The sequence below is a fragment of the Lagopus leucura genome, unplaced genomic scaffold, assembly GCF_019238085.1.
Source record: "Lagopus leucura isolate 7727_CA_CO unplaced genomic scaffold, USGS_WTPT01 Super-Scaffold_100021, whole genome shotgun sequence".
Taxonomy (NCBI): Eukaryota; Metazoa; Chordata; class Aves; order Galliformes; family Phasianidae; genus Lagopus; species Lagopus leucura.
The window spans coordinates 6,452,277-6,477,303 of NW_024962274.1; the positions used below are offsets into that span (position 1 = coordinate 6,452,277).

The 25,027-nt window shown below is 38.5% G+C and overlaps 2 protein-coding genes across 2 annotated transcripts in view; one reads left to right on the forward strand and one right to left on the reverse strand.

Moving 5' to 3' along the window:
- The window catches only part of COL4A3 (collagen type IV alpha 3 chain), a 57,788-nt gene extending 38,207 nt beyond the window's left edge, over positions 1-19,581 (reverse strand). The window contains exons 1-9 of the mRNA XM_042878565.1: positions 19,510-19,581; positions 8,397-8,453; positions 5,665-5,754; positions 3,845-3,889; positions 2,797-2,841; positions 2,445-2,507; positions 1,720-1,773; positions 856-882; positions 167-244 (exon numbers count right to left, since the gene is read on the reverse strand). Coding sequence (XP_042734499.1) covers positions 167-244; positions 856-882; positions 1,720-1,773; positions 2,445-2,507; positions 2,797-2,841; positions 3,845-3,889; positions 5,665-5,754; positions 8,397-8,453; positions 19,510-19,581 — 531 coding nt within the window. The remainder of the gene's footprint in view (positions 1-166; positions 245-855; positions 883-1,719; positions 1,774-2,444; positions 2,508-2,796; positions 2,842-3,844; positions 3,890-5,664; positions 5,755-8,396; positions 8,454-19,509) is intronic.
- A 217-nt stretch (positions 19,582-19,798) lies between these two features.
- Positions 19,799-25,027, forward strand: part of COL4A4 (collagen type IV alpha 4 chain) — a 64,394-nt gene continuing 59,165 nt past the window's right edge. Inside the window, exons 1-3 of the mRNA XM_042878564.1 lie at positions 19,799-19,885; positions 22,813-22,998; positions 23,565-23,604. Coding sequence (XP_042734498.1) covers positions 22,943-22,998; positions 23,565-23,604 — 96 coding nt within the window. The 5' untranslated portion in view covers positions 19,799-19,885; positions 22,813-22,942. The remainder of the gene's footprint in view (positions 19,886-22,812; positions 22,999-23,564; positions 23,605-25,027) is intronic.

A 25,027-nucleotide genomic window follows, 5' to 3' on the forward strand; every position in this document is an offset into this window, starting at 1 on the left:
TAAATACGGTTATTTTCTCGTTTAGAAATGATTAATTGTAAAAAATACTACACATCTATAAATACATAGTACATAAAAATAATCTATTATACGGACACGCATATATACATACAACTATAGGTATATATGCACTTAGATCTCACAGTAAGAGTTAACTATTCATTACCTGATGCCCAGGCATTCCTGGCAATCCAGGATCACCTTTTGCACCATATCCTTGGTCATATCCATCTGCAGGGCACCCCTGGACAATCCAATAGAAATCAGATAGAAAGATATGCTTGGAAAACTTTTTAATGAATCTTAGGCTTCAAATCTTCCAACAGAGTATGTAGGGAAATAAGCAACATCAGAATTGCAAGACGATGATAAATGTCCACTACAGATAGTTCTATCTTAAAAAATGATTTTATTAAACAGCATATAACTTTTTTAGGCATCCAAGTTCTCTGTATTAGGAGTAGTTATCATTTCAGATCTACCTTGTTTTCTTATCCACAGTCCTGAACATTTTTTCAGTTTTTCTGTTGCTTTTTTTCATCTTTAACTACTCTCTAGTGCATTTACAGGTTTCCATATGAATTCCATAAGCTAACTGAGGAAGAGCTTAATTCTTTGCATGCTTGAAAGACAAATTCTGAACAAGCAACAACTGTAGTTAAAGGAATTGAAAAAAATATACAATTTTGTATCTCAAAATGAGTACAGACGAAGCACCAAAATTTGTTGTACTTCTGGAAAATAACCCTGTTTTCTGTGAATGATGATCTCAAGTACTCATTTTCAGCAGCAAACATGAATATTAAGTCTTGATTTCCAATAGGTTTTTCAGATAATATACCGTAAATGACTGACCTTATCTCCTTTGATGCCAGCAATACCCTACAGAGATGAACAATCATATTACTAAAACAGAAAAGCAAGCAACAATGGTGAAAGGACACATTATAAATATTCATTAAACTCAGTGCTCTTGAAATGATTTATTTTCACAAACACCGTGTAGCCAGGTACACACTTGCTGTGCCTGATTTCAATTTAGGAAAAAAATGACATATTATCAAAAAGTAGTCCAGACACACTGCTGCAGTTCTACACACGCATACAGAACAGTCTTGAGGTCAGATCTTAAAAAAACTTAATATAAAGCAATAGGAGAGTTGGTACAACAAAGATCATGTTTAGAAATTATCTGATTTGAAGCCACTAGAACTGGACAGGTAGCATTGCTTTCTCTATTTGTTGTCTGTAAGCTTTTTTAAAAAAACAATTTTTTACATAGAAAAAAAAAATGGGTAAAAACAATGCAGCCACAATAAAAGTATTGGCTTTAATTCCTAGTTCTGTTATTGGCTTAAGTAGACTGTATCCTCAATGGTATGTGGGCACGAACTGAAAATGGAATCTATTTAAATACATCCTGTACACCTTTAAAGATGTGTTAAATTTTCATGACTATGCCTTGTGTCATTATAGAGCTAATATCAGATAATGTATTCACATGCATTCATTGCCTAAAACGTTGAGGCCTAACGTATCAGATTATGCATCACTTTTAAGTTTTGCTTCTTTACTGCACTCTATTCATTGTTAATAAATTGGGAATACCTATATATTTCAACTGTCAATACCAGCTAATATAAGGCTTTACAAAACTCCTTCACTGAGTGTCTGTATGCAGTAAAAATGCATACAATCATGAATTTCAGAGACACCTACTGGAATGCCTGGAGCACCTCTTCTACCTGGAGGACCTGGGAAACCCCGATCACCCTGAAATTAAGAGCAATTGTTAATGCTTATTATTATTACTATTATTATTATAGCAAAGATACAAAGAGGTTTTTTTATGTTACCACACTAAAATTACAGTTTCTATCACATTAAAAGAAGTGGCATAGCCTGACCTTACAGGTCAGAGATCAGAATTTATTAGTTATATCAGACCAGTTTTCTGTTTTTCTATAAAATGCATTATTTTCCATAAAAGGCATTCTTCTTACTCCTTCTTTCAGATTGAATTCTTTCTTAATATTAAATTTTTCTATTAGTTGCCCTTGGGATTTATGAATTGCCAGCTGCAAGCTAGATACAGGTAAATCAAAATGAACAAATTTCCTCTTCCATTACCCATGTTAAAAGAAGGACTGGTTGGGCAAGGCTGATTAGGTCTTCTGGACTTTAGGCAAAATAATTTCTTTCTGTCAAAACAACAAACATAATTCTTGACAGAGCAGGACATTAACTTATATTATTTAATTATTCTTGCACATAAATATAGTGCTTTTCCTTCCACTATTAACTGTCATGATTCAATTTTTTTTCTAGTCTGTAAAGTCACAAACCAAAACAAACCAAAATTGTTGTATATTGGAGGAAAAATAAGAATGCTTTGGCCATTCCCAAACATAGTCAATCACAATCACAACCAGCTTGGTTTGTACCTTTGTGCCGTTGCAACCTGGAACACCTGAGCGCCCAGGGTGGCCAGCAATTCCTGGTTCACCCTAAAAAACATGTACAAAATTGACACAAGCTTTGTTTTTGCACATTCATATTACCTACAGCAACATTGAAACAGTTTGGAACAGTGTTTCCCAAAACATGATAGATTACAAAGTGTACTGAAATCATTACAGTGAGTAAGAATTGCTGATGCTAAGATTGTTATCTATAGGTTAACTGACAGACAATTCAGATGTTGACACTGGAGTGAGTATGCTGGGTTGAGAGTAATTGTGTACTGAAGAGTATTTTAAGAGAAAAATTTGATAAGTCAGATTCATTTTTACTTACTGGAAGGCCTGGGGGACCTGAAAATCCAGGGATTCCTGGGACTCCCTAATTGTACAAAAACAGTAGAACAACGTCACTAATATTATGGAAAATCTCATCATGCAAATTTCCTTTTTGTCATACTCTAAATAGAATGACACATTCCATGACATAAATTTAAAAAATACTTTGAAGGCATAGAATCACAGAATGGCTTGGGTTGTCACCATGAGCAGAGTTGCTATCCACTAGATCAGGCTGCCCAGGGACCTATTCAGCCTGGCCTTGAACACCTCCAGGGCTGCGGCACTCACCGCTCCTCTGGGCAGCATATGCCAGTGTCTCACCACAATCTGGGTAAAGAATTTCTGCCTAACGTGTAACGTAAAACTCCCCTCTTTTAAAGTTATTCCCCCTTGACCTATCACTACCTGTGCTTGTAAACAGTTGGTCTCCCTCATAGTTATAAGCCCTCTTTAAGTGCTGGAAGGCCACAGTGAGGTCTCTCTAATGCCTTCTCTTTTCCAGGCTGAACAAGCCCAGCTTCCTCAACCAGCAGCACTTTGATCATCTTTGTTGCCCTCTTCTGGACCTGGTCCAAAAGCTCCGTGTCTTCTGCTGGCGGCCCCAGGCCTGGACTCAGTACTCCAGATGAGACCTCATGAAGGCAGAGTGGGGGGCAAAATCACCTCCCCTCCTAGTGCTGGCCACCCCTCTTTTGATGCAGTCCAGGATACAGTTGATCTTCTGAGCTGCAAGCACACACTGATGGCTCATGCCCAGCTTGTCATTTACCAGAGCACCCAAGTCCTTTTGTTCAGGGCTATTCTCCATAAGTTCTTGTCCCAGTCTGCAGATGCATCTGGGATTGCACCGACCAAGGTGTGGTACCTTGCACTTGGCCTTGTTGAACCTCTAAGGTTAACATGAACCCACTTTTCAAGCTTGTCCAGATCACTTTAGATGGCATCCCTTCCTTCTGTCATATGAACTCATTTTTCACATATTACTGTTAGCTTTAAACAGGATATTTAATACATACAAGCTTGTTTAAAACAAAAGTACTTACTCGTATACCTTTGGGTCCAGCCAAGCCCACAGGCCCTGGTGAACCCTAAACCAGAAATGAACAACTGCATATTTCAATATAATAGAGCAAATACAAAACAGGGTATACAATATTTTTTAATATTAGTACCAATGTGTGCATATGCAACTACATATATATATATATATATAGAATATATATAACATATATATATATATATATATATATATAGGATTTGTCTATTACAAACACTAAAAGAAACAAGCATTTAATGCAGCTTCTATACATGGTGGCATTCTGCCCTACCTTTCAGTGTTTATAGGAGATATACCTCATCATAGCTCAAAAAATAACTGTCAGCATCTTAAGTGAGCAGTTTCTATAGATCTTTTCAAACCGTGAGGACCTCTCTGCGAGGAAAGAGCTGGAAACCTCACGTCAGTATTCAAGAGTTTTTCACCTCCTAGGCATGAATGATGTCAATGTAATGTAATGCTCGGCTATATTTAGGTACCAGCCGCTCTAACCTGTGCTGTTTTGTCTAGAAAGGAAACCGAGGAGCAGGTTGAAAGGGAGCTGAAAAAATGACAGCAGAACCTGTCACAGCACAGTGTAGACAGAGTCTGCTAGAATTGCTGCAAGATATTTAGAGCATTACTGACAATATGAGAGAACTTTTATTCTACCTTGAAAGGAAATGGGGAATGTACAGAACCACACAGATCCCAAAATCCTGCCTGACAGTTGATTTAAGATAAAATCACATGCATTGGATTAGTAAAACCTAACACAAATATATACTACAATTTCTGATATTCAGGCAAACAGAGATGTCCTCACTAGATAAATAATTCTTTCTGCAGAAGTTATTATCACTTATTACAAGGGAAGTGCATGACTGAATACTTTTTTATGTATTCAACGAGTTTACATAAACAGCTCATCAGCATCTACAAGATTTACCATAAGTATCAGTTCAGCAAAATAGAAGAGATAAATTGGAACATAATGCAACACCCAAACAAAATTATAAAGAAACATTTATTTAAAGGTGTAGATAAAGAGTGAAGCCACAGGATGGAGGCCCTAGATGTGGTGTGACTATGGCAGTGCTGTCAGCCTTTCTTCTTAACTTTCACTACGTCAGAGTTCAGGCCATACTTACAAATAGCTTATTCAGCAAAGAGTGATTTTATTGATGACAGCAGGAATGTAGGTCTTCAAGACATACAAATATATAAGAATATATAAATAACATGTTTGGATTTTTTTTTTAATGAGCAATTTCTTTTTTTCCAGCTCATTCAGAAATTACTGAAAATTCATATTTTGACTGAGTTTTTGGCATGTTGGCAAGTAAGACTAAGTCATCAAAGTCATTCTCCCCAGAGTTCGGGAAAATATAAGGCATTTCCTAGATAGAACAAGATTTAACTGAAAAAACATATTTTGCTTCAATTTTTCTTAAATCTATTTTCCATTATTTGCCTCAGTAATAGCTTGTTTCCCCTCTTTCTAGCAACAGATGTCAGAGCACACTGTTTAGACAAAATTGCAGTTATGTTACTGAAACATATTTAGACGTGTGCTCCTTGCCTCTGGCAAGTCAGTCCAAGTGCTTTGCACAAAAACTTACATTCATATCACCTACTTCCAGTCATTCAAAACTGAACACTGAAGCTTCTAACCACATAACATCAATCACTAAATGGGGGATTCCTGAACACGTGGTTTTGTTGTCGTTTTTCCTGTTCTTTTTAAAAACAATTCTTTTTCCAGTCATATCTTACTTCCACATTCAAGCACAAAACCAGTGTCTTTCTCTCACCACTGAAACCTACCTTTGGTCCCTGTGGTCCTGGAGGCCCTTCTGGACCTGGAAAGCCTCTATGACCAGGTGGTCCTGGAGCACCAGGGAAGCCTTTTTCACCCTGTAAATTATAAGAAGTCTTGAAAATATTGCTGATTCCTCTTTTTGATAACGAATTTGTAAGACACTCGTCATTTTTAGTACCTCTGAACTTCTACATTCGTGTCTACTACTGTGGCAGATAGATTACCCTTGCCCATACTGACCTGGGCTCTGCCTGCATAATATCACTAAATAAACACGCTAATTATGAAGATATCAGAAGACACAAGTATTCAAGTTTTCACAAAGTACAAGATTTAACTGGAAGCATGAAAAGTTTAGGACAGTAGTTGTTACATATTTCTTGTTTATATTTCTTTCCCATGCTTAGCCTCAACAAGAAACACAGATTTGAAATCACCATAGCACTCCTAATTTCTGATTGGCAAACATAATGACTGCTGTTATACAGCAAGGAAATCATTAATATCTTTCTTCATGAAAGCCACGGGAAGAATCAGTGAAAGTGAAAATGTAGTAAAACTGTTCAGATAGAATAAAAATAAGTTTAAGTTACAGCATTTTAACATTTGACTGTGTCTCAAAAATTAAGCCATCCAATTATATTTCCACATCCTTTTTAAAGGCTAAGTGCAAATAACCAAGCCATGTGAAGCAAACATGGAAGACTAAAGTTAGCCAAGTAGGATAAGGGAGGTGAACTTACATCGGGAAGGGCACTCTCAGCTTTTTAGTTAAATATAACAAACATGCAAGTTTTATCCTGGTTAAAATAAAGTACTTCAGGCCTAGGGACTCATAGAAAAGATTTAACTCCTTAGAAGCAGTTTAGCATGATCCCTTTTACTTCTTCTACCCATTCTATAATTCTATGACTTCATTGAAGATTTAATTATTCAGGACTGTTTATATCACAGTGTGAGATGGAAGAGAGAGGATGGGGTTATCAATTCCTTTGGAGCCTATTCTCCTCCTGTTTTATCAGAGGGGACTTGCACACAAAAAGCATTTGCAATTCTGCTGTGCATAAATTATCTTACTGTTATTCAATATACAATAGAGGCTCCAAAAATAGACTTGAAGACCTGAAAATACCTTGGCTTGTCTCTGCATCAATTCTCACCCCTCAAAACCTCACCAGATTTTAAATATCACCTGAATTGTGAATGTATATACACACCTACATATAAACACAGAAAATAATCTCAGAATATTTAATCACAAATAAAGGATGAAGAGAGCATTACAAAGTGTCCATGAGATCCGTATCACAAACAGGAACAGCTTTTTATAACAAATTATTTTTTTTCAGCCAGTACCACCCCAAGAAAGGCAAAAAGGAAATGTTGTACCAAGATGTGCCACTGGAGGGGGTGCGGTACTATCCCATAGAAAACGAAAGTAACTCTGAAACTACTGAACAACACACTGCAGCAAGCTGTAGGATGCACATCAGCTGTAGAGAAGAAATGTGTTTGCCTGACCACTCATCTCCATTCTGCACCTGCAGTTTCACCCACACTTTCTTCTTCAAGATTTTTCAGGTTGGAGAATTTCTTAGTGTTGAACAGTTGTGAAAATGTACCAATGAATGCAAACTGTCCTCACCTTCAGCAGTGTTACCTACTAATTGCTCAGTAGATTTAAAAGGGAACTGATGAAGACAGGTTGTGGGTGTTCACTCATCAATATTTCTCTTTTAGTGGGCAGCTTATTATTTTTTTTCTTACTTTTCACATTCTATTATGAGAGAACTGCTCTCCACCAAAACTAAGCTTCCTAAAGGTAAGAATAGCAGTGGTGCAGTACGACATACTTCATACACAATTACAGAAGAGAAGTCTTTACCAACCAAATGTATTGATCAGTGGGAATGATCACAACCCTAAGTATATATTGAGATCATGGCGTGTACATATCTGAAACCTATTGTCAAGATTTAGTACAGCAAACACTGTGTCCCATAGTTACCCTGAACTACAACCATGACTTCTCTAATAATGCCCCTTTCATTGTGAATCAGTTGTTTTTCAAACTACAAGAAAGAGTTTGAAAGAATTTTTGGCATTTGTGTAATTCAGGTTTGTCTAAAAGCCACACTGAGCCTCTGCCAAGCAACTATTGGCAACAGGCAGAGTTGCAGTTCTGTTGCTTTTGATAGACTTGACACTGTTGTCCTGCTCCTGACAAGGTGTTTGTGATCAGGACCCAGAAACTCATCTCGGTCTGCAGATTTCTCTGTTTGATACCAGAGCATGAATCTTCCCTCAGGAACTGGAAAAGGTGAGGTCAGTGGTGGGTGCAGGTAGGCAAGGTCCAGAGGTAGAAAAAGAGTACAATGAACACAATGCCATTATGAAATTTGCAACAGGAGAGCTGATGCTGTCAGGATAGTGAGAACTGAAAGCATTTGCTAGGAGTTTATAACAGGAACCTGACCAAACACCACGCAAAACTGTAAACAAGTATTAATTAATACTGATAAACATAAATTAATAAATACATTTTAAATTCTTATTCAGTGTCCAGAGTTATTTTAAACTTTTTTTTTGTGAGATAACGTATTACCTTTACAATTTACCATAGACCTCGCTGACAGAATACCAGCACCAAATAAATTCACTTGCTGTACCAACTCAACTAATGCATTAATAATTTTCCACTCTAAACTAATCCTAGGAAATATATATTTGCTCTTACCTTATTGCCTTTCACGCTATCACAAAAGCAGGGGCTTTTACCTTTGCATACACAGTTCTGTAAAAAAAAAAAAAAAAAAAGACAAATTATATAATAAAATCATTTTCCTCATCATGTTTCTTGGTGAAGGACAAATGAGGACTGTTTTTTTTTGTTGTTGTTTGTTTGTTTTTAAGATAATAACTGTAAAAAATGTTCACGAAGAGTGGCACTCAACAGAAGAATATTGCTCAGTGCAGTGTTTTGAGACATGTAAGGTTGCTGCTTCCCTTTAAAAGTTGGGGTGAAGGCCAAAAAGCCATGCTTGACAAACAATTAACATCGATACAAAGTCTAAAATTCAACAGTTTGGGATCACAGCACTAAACACTGATGATTCATTTTAAAATTTATAAACTAGTGGGAAAAAAAAAAAAAAGACATTCAGTAAGTAATTTGATAGAAAGTATAACTACATCAGCTAGCTCATGTGCTCAGTTTGAGCAGGGAGCTCGAGCAGAGCTGCAAAACACATCTGAGATCCCCTGGGGAGTATGAGAAATGTTAACCTCCCTATGCCCTGTTCCTGCCCAGCTATCATGCAGTCAGGACCTGAGCTAGCCTAGCCCACCTGGGATGACTCTGCAGAAGACTTCTCAGTGCTCAGGTAGACATATCCTATCTCAGTGTAGTAAAATAATCTTAATGTAAATTTTTTACATATTAAAACATTGTTGCGATTATTGAAGCTATGCATCTCGTACAGAGGTGGAGTACAATGTATTTATTGTTTATGTTGTATACTTAAACTTTTCCCTTTGCTTTTGAAGCTTTTGCTGAATGACTTTTTCAATTGTATCCCTTTAGAAAGAATGTTACTTTTCAGGTTACCTTCTCATTATAATATATATATTGATCACAATTATACTGTGGTACAGTTCCAAACAATAGGAAAGTAACAAATATCCTATATCTGTTTTAAGAATATTTTTACAAGTTACATAAAATTCAGAAAAAATTAAATAATTGTATTTTTAATGGGATTAAAGCCTTTAAGATAGTATGATATAAAATTTCTATTTAAATCTTGAAGAAGACTTTAAGTATAAATACACAAGTATAAAGTTACAGACAGCTCAAAATGAACTGAAAACAGTCTATATGACAATCAACGTTCTTGTTTCCTATTCAGTATCAATGCCTTCCAACACCAATAATTATTTTCTTCAAAACAGTACATCTTAGGGACACATCTGATAAGCAGTATAAAACTGGAACCTGATCAGTGTTCAGCTTACGAAGGAAAGATGTAAACATACAGTATGCAGTAAAGGCAGTTCTCAATTGCAGGTCCCATACGTTACTCCTGTACAGAGCTGGTGAGTGACTCAAGCTACCACATTCTTAAGGCTTGCAGATGCAACTTATAAATTAACTGCAAAATCTATGAGACCCAATTACTCAGCAAACTCAATTGCTAAAGCAAAGATTTAGCTTACAAATTTAGTAGATGCATCAGCCCAGGAAAGGTGCTGCTTACTCAGAAAAAGTGCCTGAAGTATTCCAAATTCTCCTGACTGATTTAGCTTAACCAGGAGCACACCCTTACTGACCACACTGAGCTTTCCTGAAAAATAGACATCACTTTCTCTTATTGCAAGTATTGGCTACTTGCTATTATATCTCTATGGACCTCAGTGAAGTTGCACCTTATTTCTAATCATATAGGTAATATCAAAAGCAGGTTCATTACAGAACTTGTATGCAAAATAGAGTTTTCAGGACATGGAGAAAAATAAGCAAGGAAATTATTCTTCCATAATGGATACAATCTGTGGAAAAATAGTATGTATGGATAGCGAAGAAACTTCTTCCTGTAACTTATAGTCACAGATCAATCTAAAGTTAAATGCAGGAAAATGTAAAAGTTTATGATGCTACATAACTAATCAGTGTTATTTAACTGTTTGAAGAAAAAGAGCCTTTCTTCTTCAGAAAATGAGAATGCTTAGAATGTGCTTGATTTGCCATTAGCTAGCTTTCAGATCAATTTAGATCTCTTTGTGAACACAGATAACTTTAAACTAAACTGAAAAGACCAAAGATGATTTTACATTACACAGACAGACAGATGGATAACACTAAATGTTTTGGCATATGATTTTTACATAAGATTGGATTATGCCTTCTGTAAAGGGGCTGTGAACCAAAAAATCATTGCTCACTTACACCATTGATGTTGCCTGAATGTCTCCACAGCCTTATAAGATGCCTGCTTCTTCTTTATCAGAGGATCATAACACAACAATAGTATATAGTCAAGTTATACAATTGAGGCAATTAATATTAGTTATTAAAACATTATTTCTCACAATAATGTCTTCATAAGTAGACGCATTACTGCAGCCACATGCTGGCTGCACGTTTTTCAGTTCTGTGACTTGTAGTAATCAACTCAATTTATTTCAAACAAGTAGATAGGAAGATGGAACCAGATTTCCAATCCAAAAATCTAGGCCAAAGAACAAAGCAAAGTCCCTCTGTGAACAACAAATCAAATGAATTAAGCGGTGAACCGAAATTTTAAAAAACAGTGAACAAACAAAACAATGACAACAACAAAACATGCAGAAAAACACTGTGTTGTTGAGGAAAGGATGATGAGCCAGTATTTCTCCTTACATGCCGTTCTATAAAGAGATCTAGAATGACAGAGGAGGCAGTGTTTGTTTTTCTAGACTTGGAGAAGAGTTGAGTAGGTCAGCTATAATATAGATATACACATTTAAAAAGAAAAAAAAAAAAAAACCAACACAACACAAGTAAACCTGCACCAAAAATAGAGATGCAGCAAAGTGTGCTGTGGCAAGATCAGGTACCACATACTGTAAGTAGGCTTCAGATGAAGTCTCTATCAAAACCACACAAGATGAGTAATAAAGGCATTCAGGTGAAAAGTGAGATGAAATTAAACGTGTTTTGTAGGAATATAGCAATTCTGTTGAAGAAAGGCTTAAATTTGCATTTGGGCCCAAGTGGTCTTTAATTTCATGAGTGAACACCTCTTGTTCCTGAGGTAAGTCCTGGTTAATGCAAATGAAAGATGACTGTTCAACATGAGGAATTTTAACATGAATTAAGAGCAGTGCAAGTGACATCCTTAATTATACCAGACAGTAGAAATAGCCCAGGTGTCTTTTCTCAAATGAGTAGTGAAGATCTCACTTTCCTTCAGTGGTGGCTTTAGCAGCTGATCATGCTCATTATTAAAACTCTAGTCTGATTTTTCATTTAAATTTCATTTTTATTAGTATCTCACCTATCTTGTCACTGGGTTTTTATCTTGTAACTTCAAGGATCTCTAAAGAAGAACTCCACTGAAACCACTGAAACATGAAACCAGGTTTGTTGGACAAGATTATTATTATTATTATTTTGAGTGATAATACTTTTTCTTCTCCTCTTCTTTATCTCCCTTTTATTTTTCATTTGCTTTCCCAACTTCTGCTCAATAACAGTATCCTGAGCAGTCTATAATTTTGCAGGTCATCACAATAAACCTTTTTAAGTAGAAATAAATTATCTGCTAGTTTCCAATTTTCTATATATTTTCTCTTAGATTTCTTCTTAGATTCTCTTAGATTTAATAGTAATTAAAAATTCTGTATCAGCGAGCCAACTCCTTAAAGAGCCCTGATTATGAATTTTCAAGACTGCTGACACACAGAGATTCCTCTTGAGCTGTCTCAGTGCAAAGCAATCACTTTACACATTCCAGCTGTGTCTATAAACCACAACTGAGCATACAGAATAATACCGCTTAAATAGTTGATGTTCACATAATGTTTAAAACTACAAAAGGCCCATTTCTCTAATGATCTCTACCATGTGTTTTCTGTTACATCTAATAAGAATGGTTGTAAAATATTATGGTTGTATTAAGTGGGAAATTTTGCTTTAGCAATTATCTGCACAACAGACTTGTGCTGGGGGATGTATGCTGCTCAGACACACAGCACTTTTTGAAGAGCACTATGGCACTAGGTGAAGCTTCTGGCTTGGACACAATCATGTTTTTAACAATTTGCCCTAACCTGCCCAAGTAGCCAACTGAGAACACAGCTGTCTAGAAAAAAGTTCTTACTGGAAAAGCTATATAAGAAAAATCTTTTTTCTGAGTCTAAGATGTGCTTGTATTAAGATACTTAGCTAGACTAACACAGTTAGTAATTCTATCTAGGCACGGTTAGTAGATACGTGACCTTGGCAGCGTGTTCCTCATGCTGTACAAATGTAAATCATCATGTAGTCTACAAGATTCTGGAGAGTGAAGTCCCCTCGCTCCAAAACACTGCTATCAAAACAAAATACCACTCTCACAATTGCTATCTGTATACTAAAAGTTTTTCATGCATTCTAAGCATCAAACATGAATTCATTAAAATTATCAAAGACCACGAAGAACTTTGTGTTTTTTTAGTGATTGCTGCACCAGTACAACAAAACCAAATTATTAAGACTTCAATAAGTATAGACAACATAGAACAGAAATAGGAGATGATCAGATGAAGGAAAATATGTCAGTTCCCAAACCCTGAAATATTGTGTAGTCACTTGTGAACTGAAAGGCAGCCAGACATTCCTACCTCAGAAGACTCCTGTTAGCAGCAATGAATGCTATCAGAATTCATAGCATTTTTCCTACCAGATGAATGCCTTGCACCTGAAAAAACTGTTTTGTTTTTCACTTTCCATTACAAAGAAATAAAGCTGCAACTTTAATTTTATTTTTCTTTTAATAAACAACTCAGTAATATTTTATGCAGGGAGAGCTGATCTCAAGGGATGCTGTGGAAGACAACTGTAAGACACCACAGACATCCCTGTTGTTAAATAAGCTCCATTAAACACTTGTTTTGGGAACCTTGCACAGGAAGTGCAATACTCCTTTTCAGTATAATGGACCTTAGAATGCTGGGCATGTGCTGCTGTCAGTATGAGGCGCAAAAGGGAAGTCCTAAGCATTTATGATCAGAGGAAAATTAACTTAATATCATTTCACAAAAGCACTGTTTTGTGTATAATTAACAAATACACAATTTTTGATCAATGAACATCCAACATGCACCTATCTATATTTGATAAGAAGCTCTCTACTTTCTGTTCTTAATTTAAAGCTGTCTGGAATTCTTTTGGGAAGTATCTGTTCTTCTATGTAATACAAAGATATGTTCATAATTGCATTTGCAAGCCAACTGAAAACTTCTGTTAAAACATCGATATGGATAAACAGGAGATGCTGATGTAAATTAACAATTAGACAACTTTCTACGATATTATAGGCATGTGTGTATGAAAGCTCTTTTCACTTCAGAATTTTTAAACAGTTTTGAAAACTGAATCAGTTTTAAAACTAAAAAAAAAAAAAAAAGTTAAATAAGAACTTTCTTAATGACAGTTTTATACAGTTGGCCAAATACATTCATTATAAGTATTCATATTTATCAAAAGAAACAAGCCAACAGAAGATTTACATGGAACAGTGAAACGGATACAAAATTTTCCTTACACTTCTGGTATCTTTTGTCTGCATTTAAGTGGGGTAAATTGTTTGAAAATGAATCACTTAAAATACCTGCAAATTTTCTACTATACTTATCTATTCAGTGTAAAACAAGTAAAATGTTGTCATTTAGAAGAAAAGCACTACTGAGTTTCTACCAGTCAAAATTTGTGAGCTCAGTGATGACCACTGAGGCCTGTGTTGTAGAAGCTGCCTCAATTATGCAGTATCTCTGTAACATTTTGGGGGCAGTTGAAACTGCCTAATTAATCTATGGTAGGTGGGCTTTTTTCCACTGTTACTTTTCTTCTATGAAGAGGATACAAAATTCTTCTCTCTTTAAATAGAAAGAATCTCAGGTGCTTTTTTTTCTGCTAGAATTTAGGAATTTTTGATACTTCCAGTGACCAATATCTTACTTCACAATTTCCCTAGAGTGTGAAGAGGCCAACCAGAAACTGGAGCTAACTGTTCATATTATACTCAAACTGGTAAAACCTTCCCAGGCAGTCCCATAAATACCATTGCTGTGCTTTGCTGTTTTGTGTTTTTTTTTCCTCTGATCTTGAACAGAACAAAGGGACAACACAAACAAATATTCTTCCTTTCCACAGGGAAAAAAAGATTAGGCAACTCAAGTCACAGAATTTTCTGCACAGCAAAATCTCAAGGGTGTTTAATAGCTTATTCATCCATGCTCTTCCTTTCTAAGAGAGAGTCATCTTAAATGAACAATCTAATAAATAAATCAGATAATTTAACCAGCTATTTTTTGCTATTCTACCTTAATATGATCAGTGTTATATCACACACTGTATTTCTTCCCAGCTGTTAAGTGTGGGAATGGTATTCACCATAAATGTTGTCTCCTCAGGCCTGTATATTTGTATATTCATAGAATTCCTGGTGTGCATCTTCTGTTAAGTGGTGCAAATAGCTATGAAAGCAACAGTGCCTTGCTCACAGAAAGCTTTGGTTTTTCCTTTTTAAAAGGCTTTGTGATTTCACAGATTTAAAACAAAAACAAAACAAGAAAGGTTGACTTTTCTTGCAGCTTCCTCCAAAACAAATTGTGGAAAAAGTGCAGCTTAAAGCCCCAATTAAAAAGCCTTCACTGAACCAAGCCAAATGGAACACATCTAAACCTGTGAGTCTTGTATTCTACCATAAAACTGCTAAGTTAAAATAGAAGACAAGTAAAGAAAATAAAGCTAATAATACTCAGTGTGGCAAAATAGAAACTTTTCTGTGCACAAGAGAGGCAGGGCCTGTACACGGTTAAGAAGAAAAAAGCCTGTTTGTATTTCACCTTCCTCCCAGGCTCCTGTAATCCATGCCAACACACTGAGCCTTCTACTGTTACTTTGTTAGGCAGCAGGGTGAGAATGTGACAGTAAAACAGATGACCGGACATCCCATAAGAGCTGCCCTTAATAGCAAAGTATTTTGTTTCACAGACCTGTTATGATAAACCAGCTCTAGGTACTGCTGAACAGATCACCAGCAAAGACCTCAATATAAAATGCTGTTATTTCTGTAAGAAATTCAAATCAATGAAAAAAGAACCAATGTTTACCTGCTAACTTTGGTCATTTTAATATTATTCACTCAGCAATATAACTGGAATTATACAGTTTTGTTTGAATGTGTATTTTTTGCAGATTTGTTAAAAAAAACAACAGTAAGTGTTAGCAGTTCATGTTTCACAAGTGTTTTACAAGGAAACCCTAGTGAGGTTCAGCATCTTTCAACTGTATGCTGTAGCAAACAGCTCTAACTGAACACTTCACTTTTCTTGGCCACCAAAGCAAGTTCACACATGGCATAAGAGAGCAGAACTCCACCAGTTTTGATGCATGAAGGTAACTGTGCCAATTTATGCTAACCCTGATTGTGGCCCAGTGAGAAAAACAGTTCAGCAGCACTCTGACACTGGCCTGTTTCTCTACAGAGACAATGGCTGCATAACAACTAATTACAGATGCAATCAGGACCAGAATAGTCTAGTATAAATTAGGCCCAATTATCGAAGTAACACCCCCATTGACTTCAGACTTGGGATCATATGAACCAAGTCAAAAAGAGCACTTCACAAAGAACTTGTTTTTCTAACATGCTCAGTGAACTCTCTTTTGTATATTCAGGTGCATGTCTTCCCTTCTCAGCTGCTCTGTGCAACAGAGAGCCTGGATGCTTCCAAAGGAGGCAGAAAAGGAACGTTTTCACCGTGACACTGCTTTGTCCTTCTAGCATTTTGATCCCTGGCTACACAAAGCCAGTCAGCCTGCATCCCATTCTTAGCAGGCTTAGAGATGCTCATGTCTGAGCTAGAACATTGTACTGTTCGCTCCCAGAGCCATACATTAAGACCTACTTCTGATAGTAATATAGTTTGTATATAATTAGAAAACCAATCAAACAAACAGATATTAAGCATTGCAAAAAGAAGAAAAGCTTACAAGTATTTGCCTGTGAATCCTATCCATGGAAAAAAGAAATTAATTGTGGAATATACACATTAATTGTGGAATACACACAGGTTGCAAATAAAGGGAGAAAGAGGATGGAAAAAAGATCTTCTTGAGCTCTGTAGTCACTAAATTTGCTATCTCTCCTCCTTTGCAACAATGACAAAAATGCAAAGAATAACGATTGCTGTAAGTACAAAATACACAATACTTGACTTCATCCTGTGAGCTAATACAATAATTGTGTTACAATAACAATACAGGTGATGTGAGGTGATGAGCATCTTACAACCAAGTAATCCTGTTCAAGTAGAAATCTTTTCTCCTGAACGACATGGTGTTATCACAAAAATGAATGATGCCACTAAGAAGCAGCACTGATTCAGAATTAATGACTTTGACCAACGTATTTTTCTTATTACTCTCATTTGCTACAGCAAATTTCAGGGAACACTGCTTAGATTCATGTTTCATTTCAAGATATTCATCACTCTAAAACATGAAAGAAAAGCATGAATGGTAACAACAGAGAGAATTGGATTATACACTTCTATCAAGATAGTACCAGCTTCAGCTGCTGTTAAAATGAAATAGTGGAAAATAAAATCTCTTCATTTTTTTCTGAGATGAATAAAATATATTAGAGGAATTAGAAAGATCTTGTTCCCTGACTAAAAATGATTTTTTTCTCCTATTATTCTGAAGTATTTAATAAGAACAGTGGGAAAATCCAAAGGATTATAACATCAGTATTTGGAGTGAAGGAATACATTAAATAAGCTGAAAGCCTTTGACATGGGAAGATGCTACTTCTGCTGAGTTTTCAGAAGATGTGATTAGAGCATGCCAGTGGCCAGGAATGCAGATAATAATACTCCCTACTATGTGCCAGAAAATTCAAGCTGCTAATGACAGAGAAGTCATGATTGTGAAGACCAAAATTCACTATATAAACAGCAGCAGGCACAAATTAATAATTTTATTTCTTGTATTTGGGAATAAATCACTTACTGAGTAATAAAAAAACATACACTAAAAATTTGCCTATATTAAAACATCTTACAACATACACATGCAGCAAAAATAATGATTACTTGTCAGATATCAATTTATTTTTGTATGAATGTGTAGCACAATTTTAAAACACACTCTTTCTTTGTAATGGGCACTGCATTCCAGATGCAGTGATTTATTCAATTACTATAATAACTCACTTTATGCCAGTTAACATTAGCCATAAACTATGAGTTCAAATGAAGCTGCTCGTTTTAAAATACTGATTTCCTCCATCGTCTAGAAAAAAAATTCTTAGAACAGAATTTTCCCTCCAAAAATATCAGCATTTTTGTACCAAAATACCCAACCCAGAAACTGTGACAGCTGAATTATAAACTGATCTCTGTTATCTGTTGTAAATATAGTTTTAACTGATCTTAGACAACTGAAATCCCCTGAATTGTCAGGGCATCACTGAATCAGTACTTTGTAGTCAAGCTTTGCCTGAACAGCAAAACTGGTAGAAAACTTGAAGTGCAGACACTTCTTACCATCCCATATCCAGCCCTTAAGACAGAAACGTAAACAAGGATCTACTTATGACAGTGTTCCAGAAGGCTGGGAGCTTCATGATTTACCCTTGGCAAAAAGGCAGAAAGACTGGCAAATACTCCAGATTAGTACTGTACAGGCTTGCTAGAAAGTGGTGAAGTGCTTTACTGAGAAATATGTGGTCTCTGCTCAGGACATCTCCTTTTTCCTTCCCTGGTAGGAAAAAAAAAAAAAAAAAGCAACAAAACAACATAGATCTACGTATCCAGAATAAAAGCTTAAAGAAAGTATGTGCTGTGGGAGGAGTTCCTGGCATGCAGCCTATGCTCTTATGAGCCATCCAGAAGCATATATGATGATATTCGTGTCCTAGGAGCAATTAAGGTCATGAGGGGTACCAGCAAGGCATGAGAATGGAATCAAGAAGAGCAAACTAGGTGAAAGACAGAGACACTGAGTTTATTGATCGTGCTTTCTATGCAAAACCTGAAAAAACTTAGCACAAAGTTAGTAATTTACTGAAATGGCAAACAGATTCAGTACCTCTGTTCTACATAAGAACCAAGAGGTATTTTAATTCCTTCATAAACAAAACAATTGGATCATTGTTAAATGACTAAACTTGTCCGAGAGTTAATTTCAGAGCGCCATGAAAGAACACATGATATCGAGGTGCTTGTTCTGTTTCTAGGCTCCTTACCCACACTAAGTGGATGGAATAGCTGCAATATCTTAAAAGAAATATCATTACTAATTACTTTGCTTTGCTTAATCTTTACAGCACAAGCAACAACAGCAGCAACTGAGTAGATGATCTGAAAGTTTTCTTATAAAGGTGACTGACAGTGTTTCCACACGCAGTGAGAACACGCAGGGAGGAATCAATACCATTGGTAATTGTTTGGCAAAACAGAACTTGAGGTTTTCTGAAACCAGCAGATTTTTGGAGGACACGTACCAAAAATGCCACACCGCCCAGTTTGCCCTATAGCTAGTTGGCAACACCTATCGAACTGTTACAGCCAAATAGAGGAGAAAGGCTCAGCAAAGACTGAAGGAGAACAAACGGACCGACAGTGATGCACGTGCATCAGAGCCGAGCGACAAACCGGGCTCCACGGCGAGTTTGCAGCAAAGCAGTGGCAGGCGCTGCAGACGGAAGGCGCTGCCTCGCGGTTCCCTCGGGGCCGCCTCACCCACACAGCGCCCCGCGCCCGCGCGGAGCCCCGCAGCCGCCGCGAGCCCCGGGGAGCGCCGCAGGGAGCCCTCGGGCGACGGGGAGGGGCGAGAAGGGCCGCGCCCGGGTGCGGCTCCGGGAGAACCGCTGCTTCGCTCCCGTGCGCGAACCGCGACCGAGCGCCGTGCGAGGTAACGGTACCGGGGCGATGCTCAGGTACGCCGCACGCGGGCGAGACGTGCTTCGCGAGGCTGCGGTGCATCGTTTCACCGCGCAACACGTTCGCGCGTCTCCCTCGCGACCGCCACTGCCGCGATGCCGAGGGGCACCGCTCTGCCCCGTGGGAGCTCGCGCCGCTGTTCCGTCCCGCGCACTCACCTCAGCCGCGGCGCGGCCCAGGGCGAGCAGCAGCAGCAGCGCCAGGCGCTGTGGGCAGCCCCCGCCCGCCATCCCGCTGCTCGCGCGGCGTCCCGCGGAGCTCGGCCCCGCACCCGAACTCTGCCCCCGGCCCGCCCGCGGCTTTTGGCCCCGGGGCTGCCGCCTCGCACCCTCCTCGCCGCTCCCCGCTCCCCGGGATGGGCGCAGGGCTGGACGGGGCGGGGCCGTTCGGGCCACCCCTCTCCTCCTCCCCCCTCCCCCCCCCGTGTCTCCTGCCTGGGGCACCGCGGGCAGCCGTCGTCCGTCCGTCCGTCCGTCCGCCCTGAGCGGGCGCAGCGCGAGCGAGGAGCCCGGAGCTTTCCCGCCTGGAACTGAGGTGAGCGACGGAGGGGCAGCCCCTGGCGGCACTACCTGAGGCTGTCCCGCCTGGCCGCGGCACCCCCAGGCTGGGCACGCCGCGGGGCAGCGCAGGCGGCTCGGGGTACGGCTCTTCGCCTCCTCTCTTCGCCTTACCACCGTGGCAGCGAGCGCGGGACCGCCCGGAGCGGGATTTCCGTAGCGCCCCGGAGGGGAGAGCAGGTGGCAGCGGGGCAGGAGCGCGGGCGGAGGGTGAAGCGCGAAGGGGAGCGGCGGCACGGCGGGACTCAGCGCCGCGCCCGGGCGCTGCCGCCGGCTGCTGCTGCTGCCCTGCGGGAGCGTTCGCCCTCCGACGGCGCTGCCGCCTTCCTCCGTGAGGAACTGCTGTTGATGGGGCGGCTAACGAGAGAAAGCGTCTTCCGCTGCATAGACGTGAGCTGGTGAGAAGTGCTTCTTCCCGGGCTTTCTCGCACAGTAATGAAAGGTTTTCTCGATTGAAATGTGATTTGTAGAGTGGCGGCAAGATGGAAACTATTATATTTTTAATTTCGACAAAAATGCTGCGTGTACAATGTGGCATCTTACCTGAGTGCTGTTCAGAGATAGCGAACCAGAGAAGAGCTGGCAAGGCCACAGCCATCATAGTTGTAGTGTTCTTGAATACTGTACAGGGCATCCTGCATCAGAGGCCTCAAAAAGCACTACAAGTGATACATAAAGGCCTCACTATATAACAACAGGTACATAAAGTTGATTAGGACTACTGGTGTGATAGAAATCCAGAGTCTTCAAGGAGCACAAAGCAGCCACTGAGTTCTGTAGAACAGCTGCTTGTGTGGACATGAGGGCAGCAGAACCAGATCTCCATTCAGAGAAGGTACTGTTGGCCTCTATGAAGTCTGCCATGAAAGCCAATTATTGGAGCTGCTGCTCCCAAGAGTTTGAGACTAGCAGCAGAAATGTGTTTCTGGGAGAACAGAGCAGAATGTCAGAGACCTTGTGCATCACAGCAGATGCAGTCACCTTCATTCTCAAATCCCAAGCATCAGTAAGAGCAAGTTGGCAGGGATAGAGAAACTGGGGGGAAAAATAAAATGTTTTGCAAGCCAGATAGGTGGTAACCACACTGAGAAAATCATATCTCAGGGAAGGAATTAGTAAATTTTCCTATTTCATGTGTGAGATTACTACACCTGTCAACTGTGCTGTGCTTTTCATGCAGGAATACTGTATGGAAATAGGTAAAAAAAGAAAGAAAAAAAAAAAAGTCATAAGTATAACAATGTGGCCTGGAGTTGTTCATAAGCCAAAGGCACCTCCACTTTACAAATACCTGAATATATCACTTTACATTTAACCTGGTATTAGTCAGAGAAGTAGCATAGAGTCTCACAGAAGTGAGAAGATGTGATGTTGTCTGGGACAGAAAGGTCAGGGGGAAGCAAATGAGAGGACAGTGGAAGAGAGCTGTCAGTACTCAGGAATAGCACAAGTTCATGCACAGGATGAGGAGTGTAAGTCTCATTAAAAAGGAGAGGGAGGCTCTTGAATATGAGGCAAAAGAGTATCGGAAGGAACAGAAGTAGAAGAAAGCAGAAAAAACACTATGAAAAGAAATACATAAATATATGCAGAGGATCTAGTGAATGAAATTTCGTTATAATACAAAGCTATTGAGTCAGTTTTTAAATGGTGAAAATCCAAGTGGAAACTTCCGAAAAATAAGTCCGCTTTCAAGCAAAAATGGGAAAATGCTCACAAGGGAGCTGAGGTGATATCTCATCAGAGTCCATAACTATAAAATTGTCTTCCTTCTTGGTTGTTTTCTGGAGACTAAAAATCACAGTTACATTACAGTGCAAGCTTTCTCTACCTTCCCCTTCCCCAGGTTTTTGAGAATTACATGAGTTGGGTTTTGCTGACACTTGCATATCACTTTGGTGTTCCAGATAGAAAACTGGAGCACAGAAAGAGAGTAGGACTTTAGCAGATGAATGGAGAGCTGCTCAGTACATGTAGAGTGTGATCTGCAGCATGGACTGGTTGCCTTAGGCTGTTCATTCGTTAGTTAGCGCATGGTTGTTTACAAAGTCTCTTCTTCATACTATGGGATATGGATATACTGTGCATACACATAGGAGTCAATATTATCCACAGATCAGTTCTAGTTAGAAAGCTGTTACACTGAATTATAGAAAGTAAGAAAGTAATGTTTCAGTATCTGCACACTCACTACTTTTACAAAGAACATACGGCTATTGAGCAGCTAAAAGAGAGCAGCCTCTTGGCCGCAGGTTCAGATCCTTGCTCCCTTCTCAGTAACTGATTGCCTTTCCTTACTCAGGAGACTTCTCCAAAGGAAGTGAATCCCTGTCTGCTTAGGCAGTGTTCAATAACCTCAAAAATAACCTCCCCGGATTTAGAAGACAGCTCTGAAAAAAGACTGAAAATTGGTAGCACCATAGGAAAAGCCCAGCCTGTCACATATAGATGCCTACACAAATGCCTACTCCAGCCCAATTTGCAGAAGATACTGCTAAATCTGGTCATGAAAGTGCAGACACAATATATATATACTTTCGAAGTTCATTAGGCCCTTACTGTGGAAATGTGTCACATCTTATTCCTAAAGTTTTTAGAACAATCAGTGAGTATGACTGTTTTTTAAAAAATAATTATGCAAGATGCTTTTTGTTCATTACTGTGGAAGACTTATTTTTTTTTCTGGAACGAAACCTTGTACCCTTCTCTTGTTGATCTGTGTATAGATGTCTCAAAATAAATGGATAGCTGATAAAAAGGTTGCTTGTAAAGGGGCAGTATAATGTAGTGACAATATAAAGCTGTGCATTATGGTGTATTTAAATAGGTAACACATTTTGGTTTTCCAGTAATTTTTCATGTAAAATTGGACCTCAGATATACACATCTATATATCTGAAACAGGTTCAGAGGAGAAAAAAACAACAGGATGGAGTGGTATCTATAGACCATCTGCACACAGAAGAAAACAGAAGAGCTGCTGGTTGGTTTATAAAACAGAAAAAAAGTGCTGCATGTCCATCAATCAATGTAAATGGCGTTAACAAAGGATTCATTTGAACGAATTAAGTGGCTTATCAGAACTGCCTGGTAAGTTTTACAGATCACTAAAATCTTTAGCTAGAGTCGCTAAGATACATTCTTAGCTGTCAATTGAACAGTAATCACCAGTTAAATGATCTGTAGACTGTCATAAATTCGATAAGCATATCAAGTAATTTACTATATTAGATTTTCATCTGTCTGTAAATTGAGACCATTTAAATTTCAGGTTCTACGTTGTTTAAACAGTAGAAAACTGGAAATCTAATTCTAAATCTGTTTTAAGAGGAAAGATGTTCCTATAACCAAGTAATTAACTTATTTGTAGAAGTGAAAGTAATGTCAAACTCATACCTGAATGCCTGCCCCAGAATCATCTCACATCGTTTACTCATCCCCATATGTAAATACTCAGTCCCATGCATCCAAAAGGATAAAATTACATAGGATGTGTTGACCATTTATTGATGATGCAGATCCTTTAAAAACACACTTTTACTAAATAATCACCCCAACCATGTGTACATACTTCCTATTTTTAGAGGGAACGTTTTTGTGAAGGTTGGATATTGCAAGTTTAGTTGTAAACTAGCTTTCTCCTTCTCTTAAATCAGGTGGCTGCTGATTGTTTTTTCAGCACAAGAAATTGATGGGGTAAGTGACAATTTGTACTTTAAACAGTTGGCAAATAAGCTGGTATAGTTAACAGAATACTATATACACCAAAATGACCTACAGCTCTGCGGGAAAATGGTGATGTTTCTTTCAGTATTTCTGCAATTCTCACCTTTCGATTTCTCAGCTTAACCATTTTATGATTTTCTCCTTTTATTCTCCTACATTCTAACTTTGGCATCTTTAAATACTTTTTAAAAGCTGTAATGTGCTGATTCTGTATCCTTTCGCATCAAGTCACTTTAGTGGCCTATGTTGTCAGAATAATAGAATAGTTTGGGTTGGAATGGATCTTAAAGACCATCCAGTTCCAACACCATGCCATTCGCAGCGTTGCCACAGCCCCATCCAACCTGGCCTTGAATGCCTCCAGGAATGGGGCATCCACAGCTTTTCTGAGCAGATGGTTCCAGTGCCTTACCACTCTCTGAGTAAACAATTTCTGCCTGAGATCTTGCCTAAATTTTCCCTCTTTTTAAGAGCTGCTCTCCCCTCTTGCTTATAAGCGCTCTTCAAGTATTGGAAGCCTACAACAAGGTTTCCCCAGAGCCTTCTCTTCTCCAAGCTAAACAAACTCAGCTCCCTCAGCGTCTTCCTAAGAGAGGTGCTCCAGACCTGTGATAATCTTCACAGCCCTGTAGCATGTATCATGCTTATTCTGTATGTTACAACTGACCTCTGTCCATCTGTACTTTCCACCTCTTTGAAGTAAAAACTTTACATATAATACAGTGTTAATATCTACCATATTATCCTCTCAGTACTGTTCCCTGTATTTACCTCATCTTTGTAACACCCTCAGTGAAACTTTTTTGAATCCCTCCTCTTTGTTTCCTGCAAATAAATATTAAAAACTTTTCTTGTGTTGTTTTGTTTTTTTTTTTTCTAGTCACCCTTTTTTTGGTTTAAATGTTAACATAGAATTATTTTTAAAAAAATAGTACAAAGGGAAGCAGCTTATATGTTATTAGAAACTTGCATTCTGTTGACATTCCAGTGGAGTCAAGTTGTTAACAACTAGGTTAAAGACTAGCATGAAGGAGATTGGTAATTTTATGGGAAGTTGTTTGTGAAAGAGAAACAGCCTGTGAGAGAGGCTCTCATACCGCCTTGTTCTGAGGCTTGGGAGTACCAGATATTCTAAAAATATTGTAGAAAGAAAGGAACAGAATTTTTCCTTGTTATCTAATATTTATCACTGTTTTCTCCTTGAAAAATAGAAGTACAAACCTATTGTGCTCTGTTGATCATTAAAACGAGTAACAAAATGCTTTTGACCTTGATAAAAGAGAAATCCAAACTAAGCAAATATTTTTCACATTATCACTGTTTACTTGCTTACCTAAGTTGTTTTTAAATCTTGTAAGTCCTTGCCATCCTATTCAAAGCCATGCTCACCACT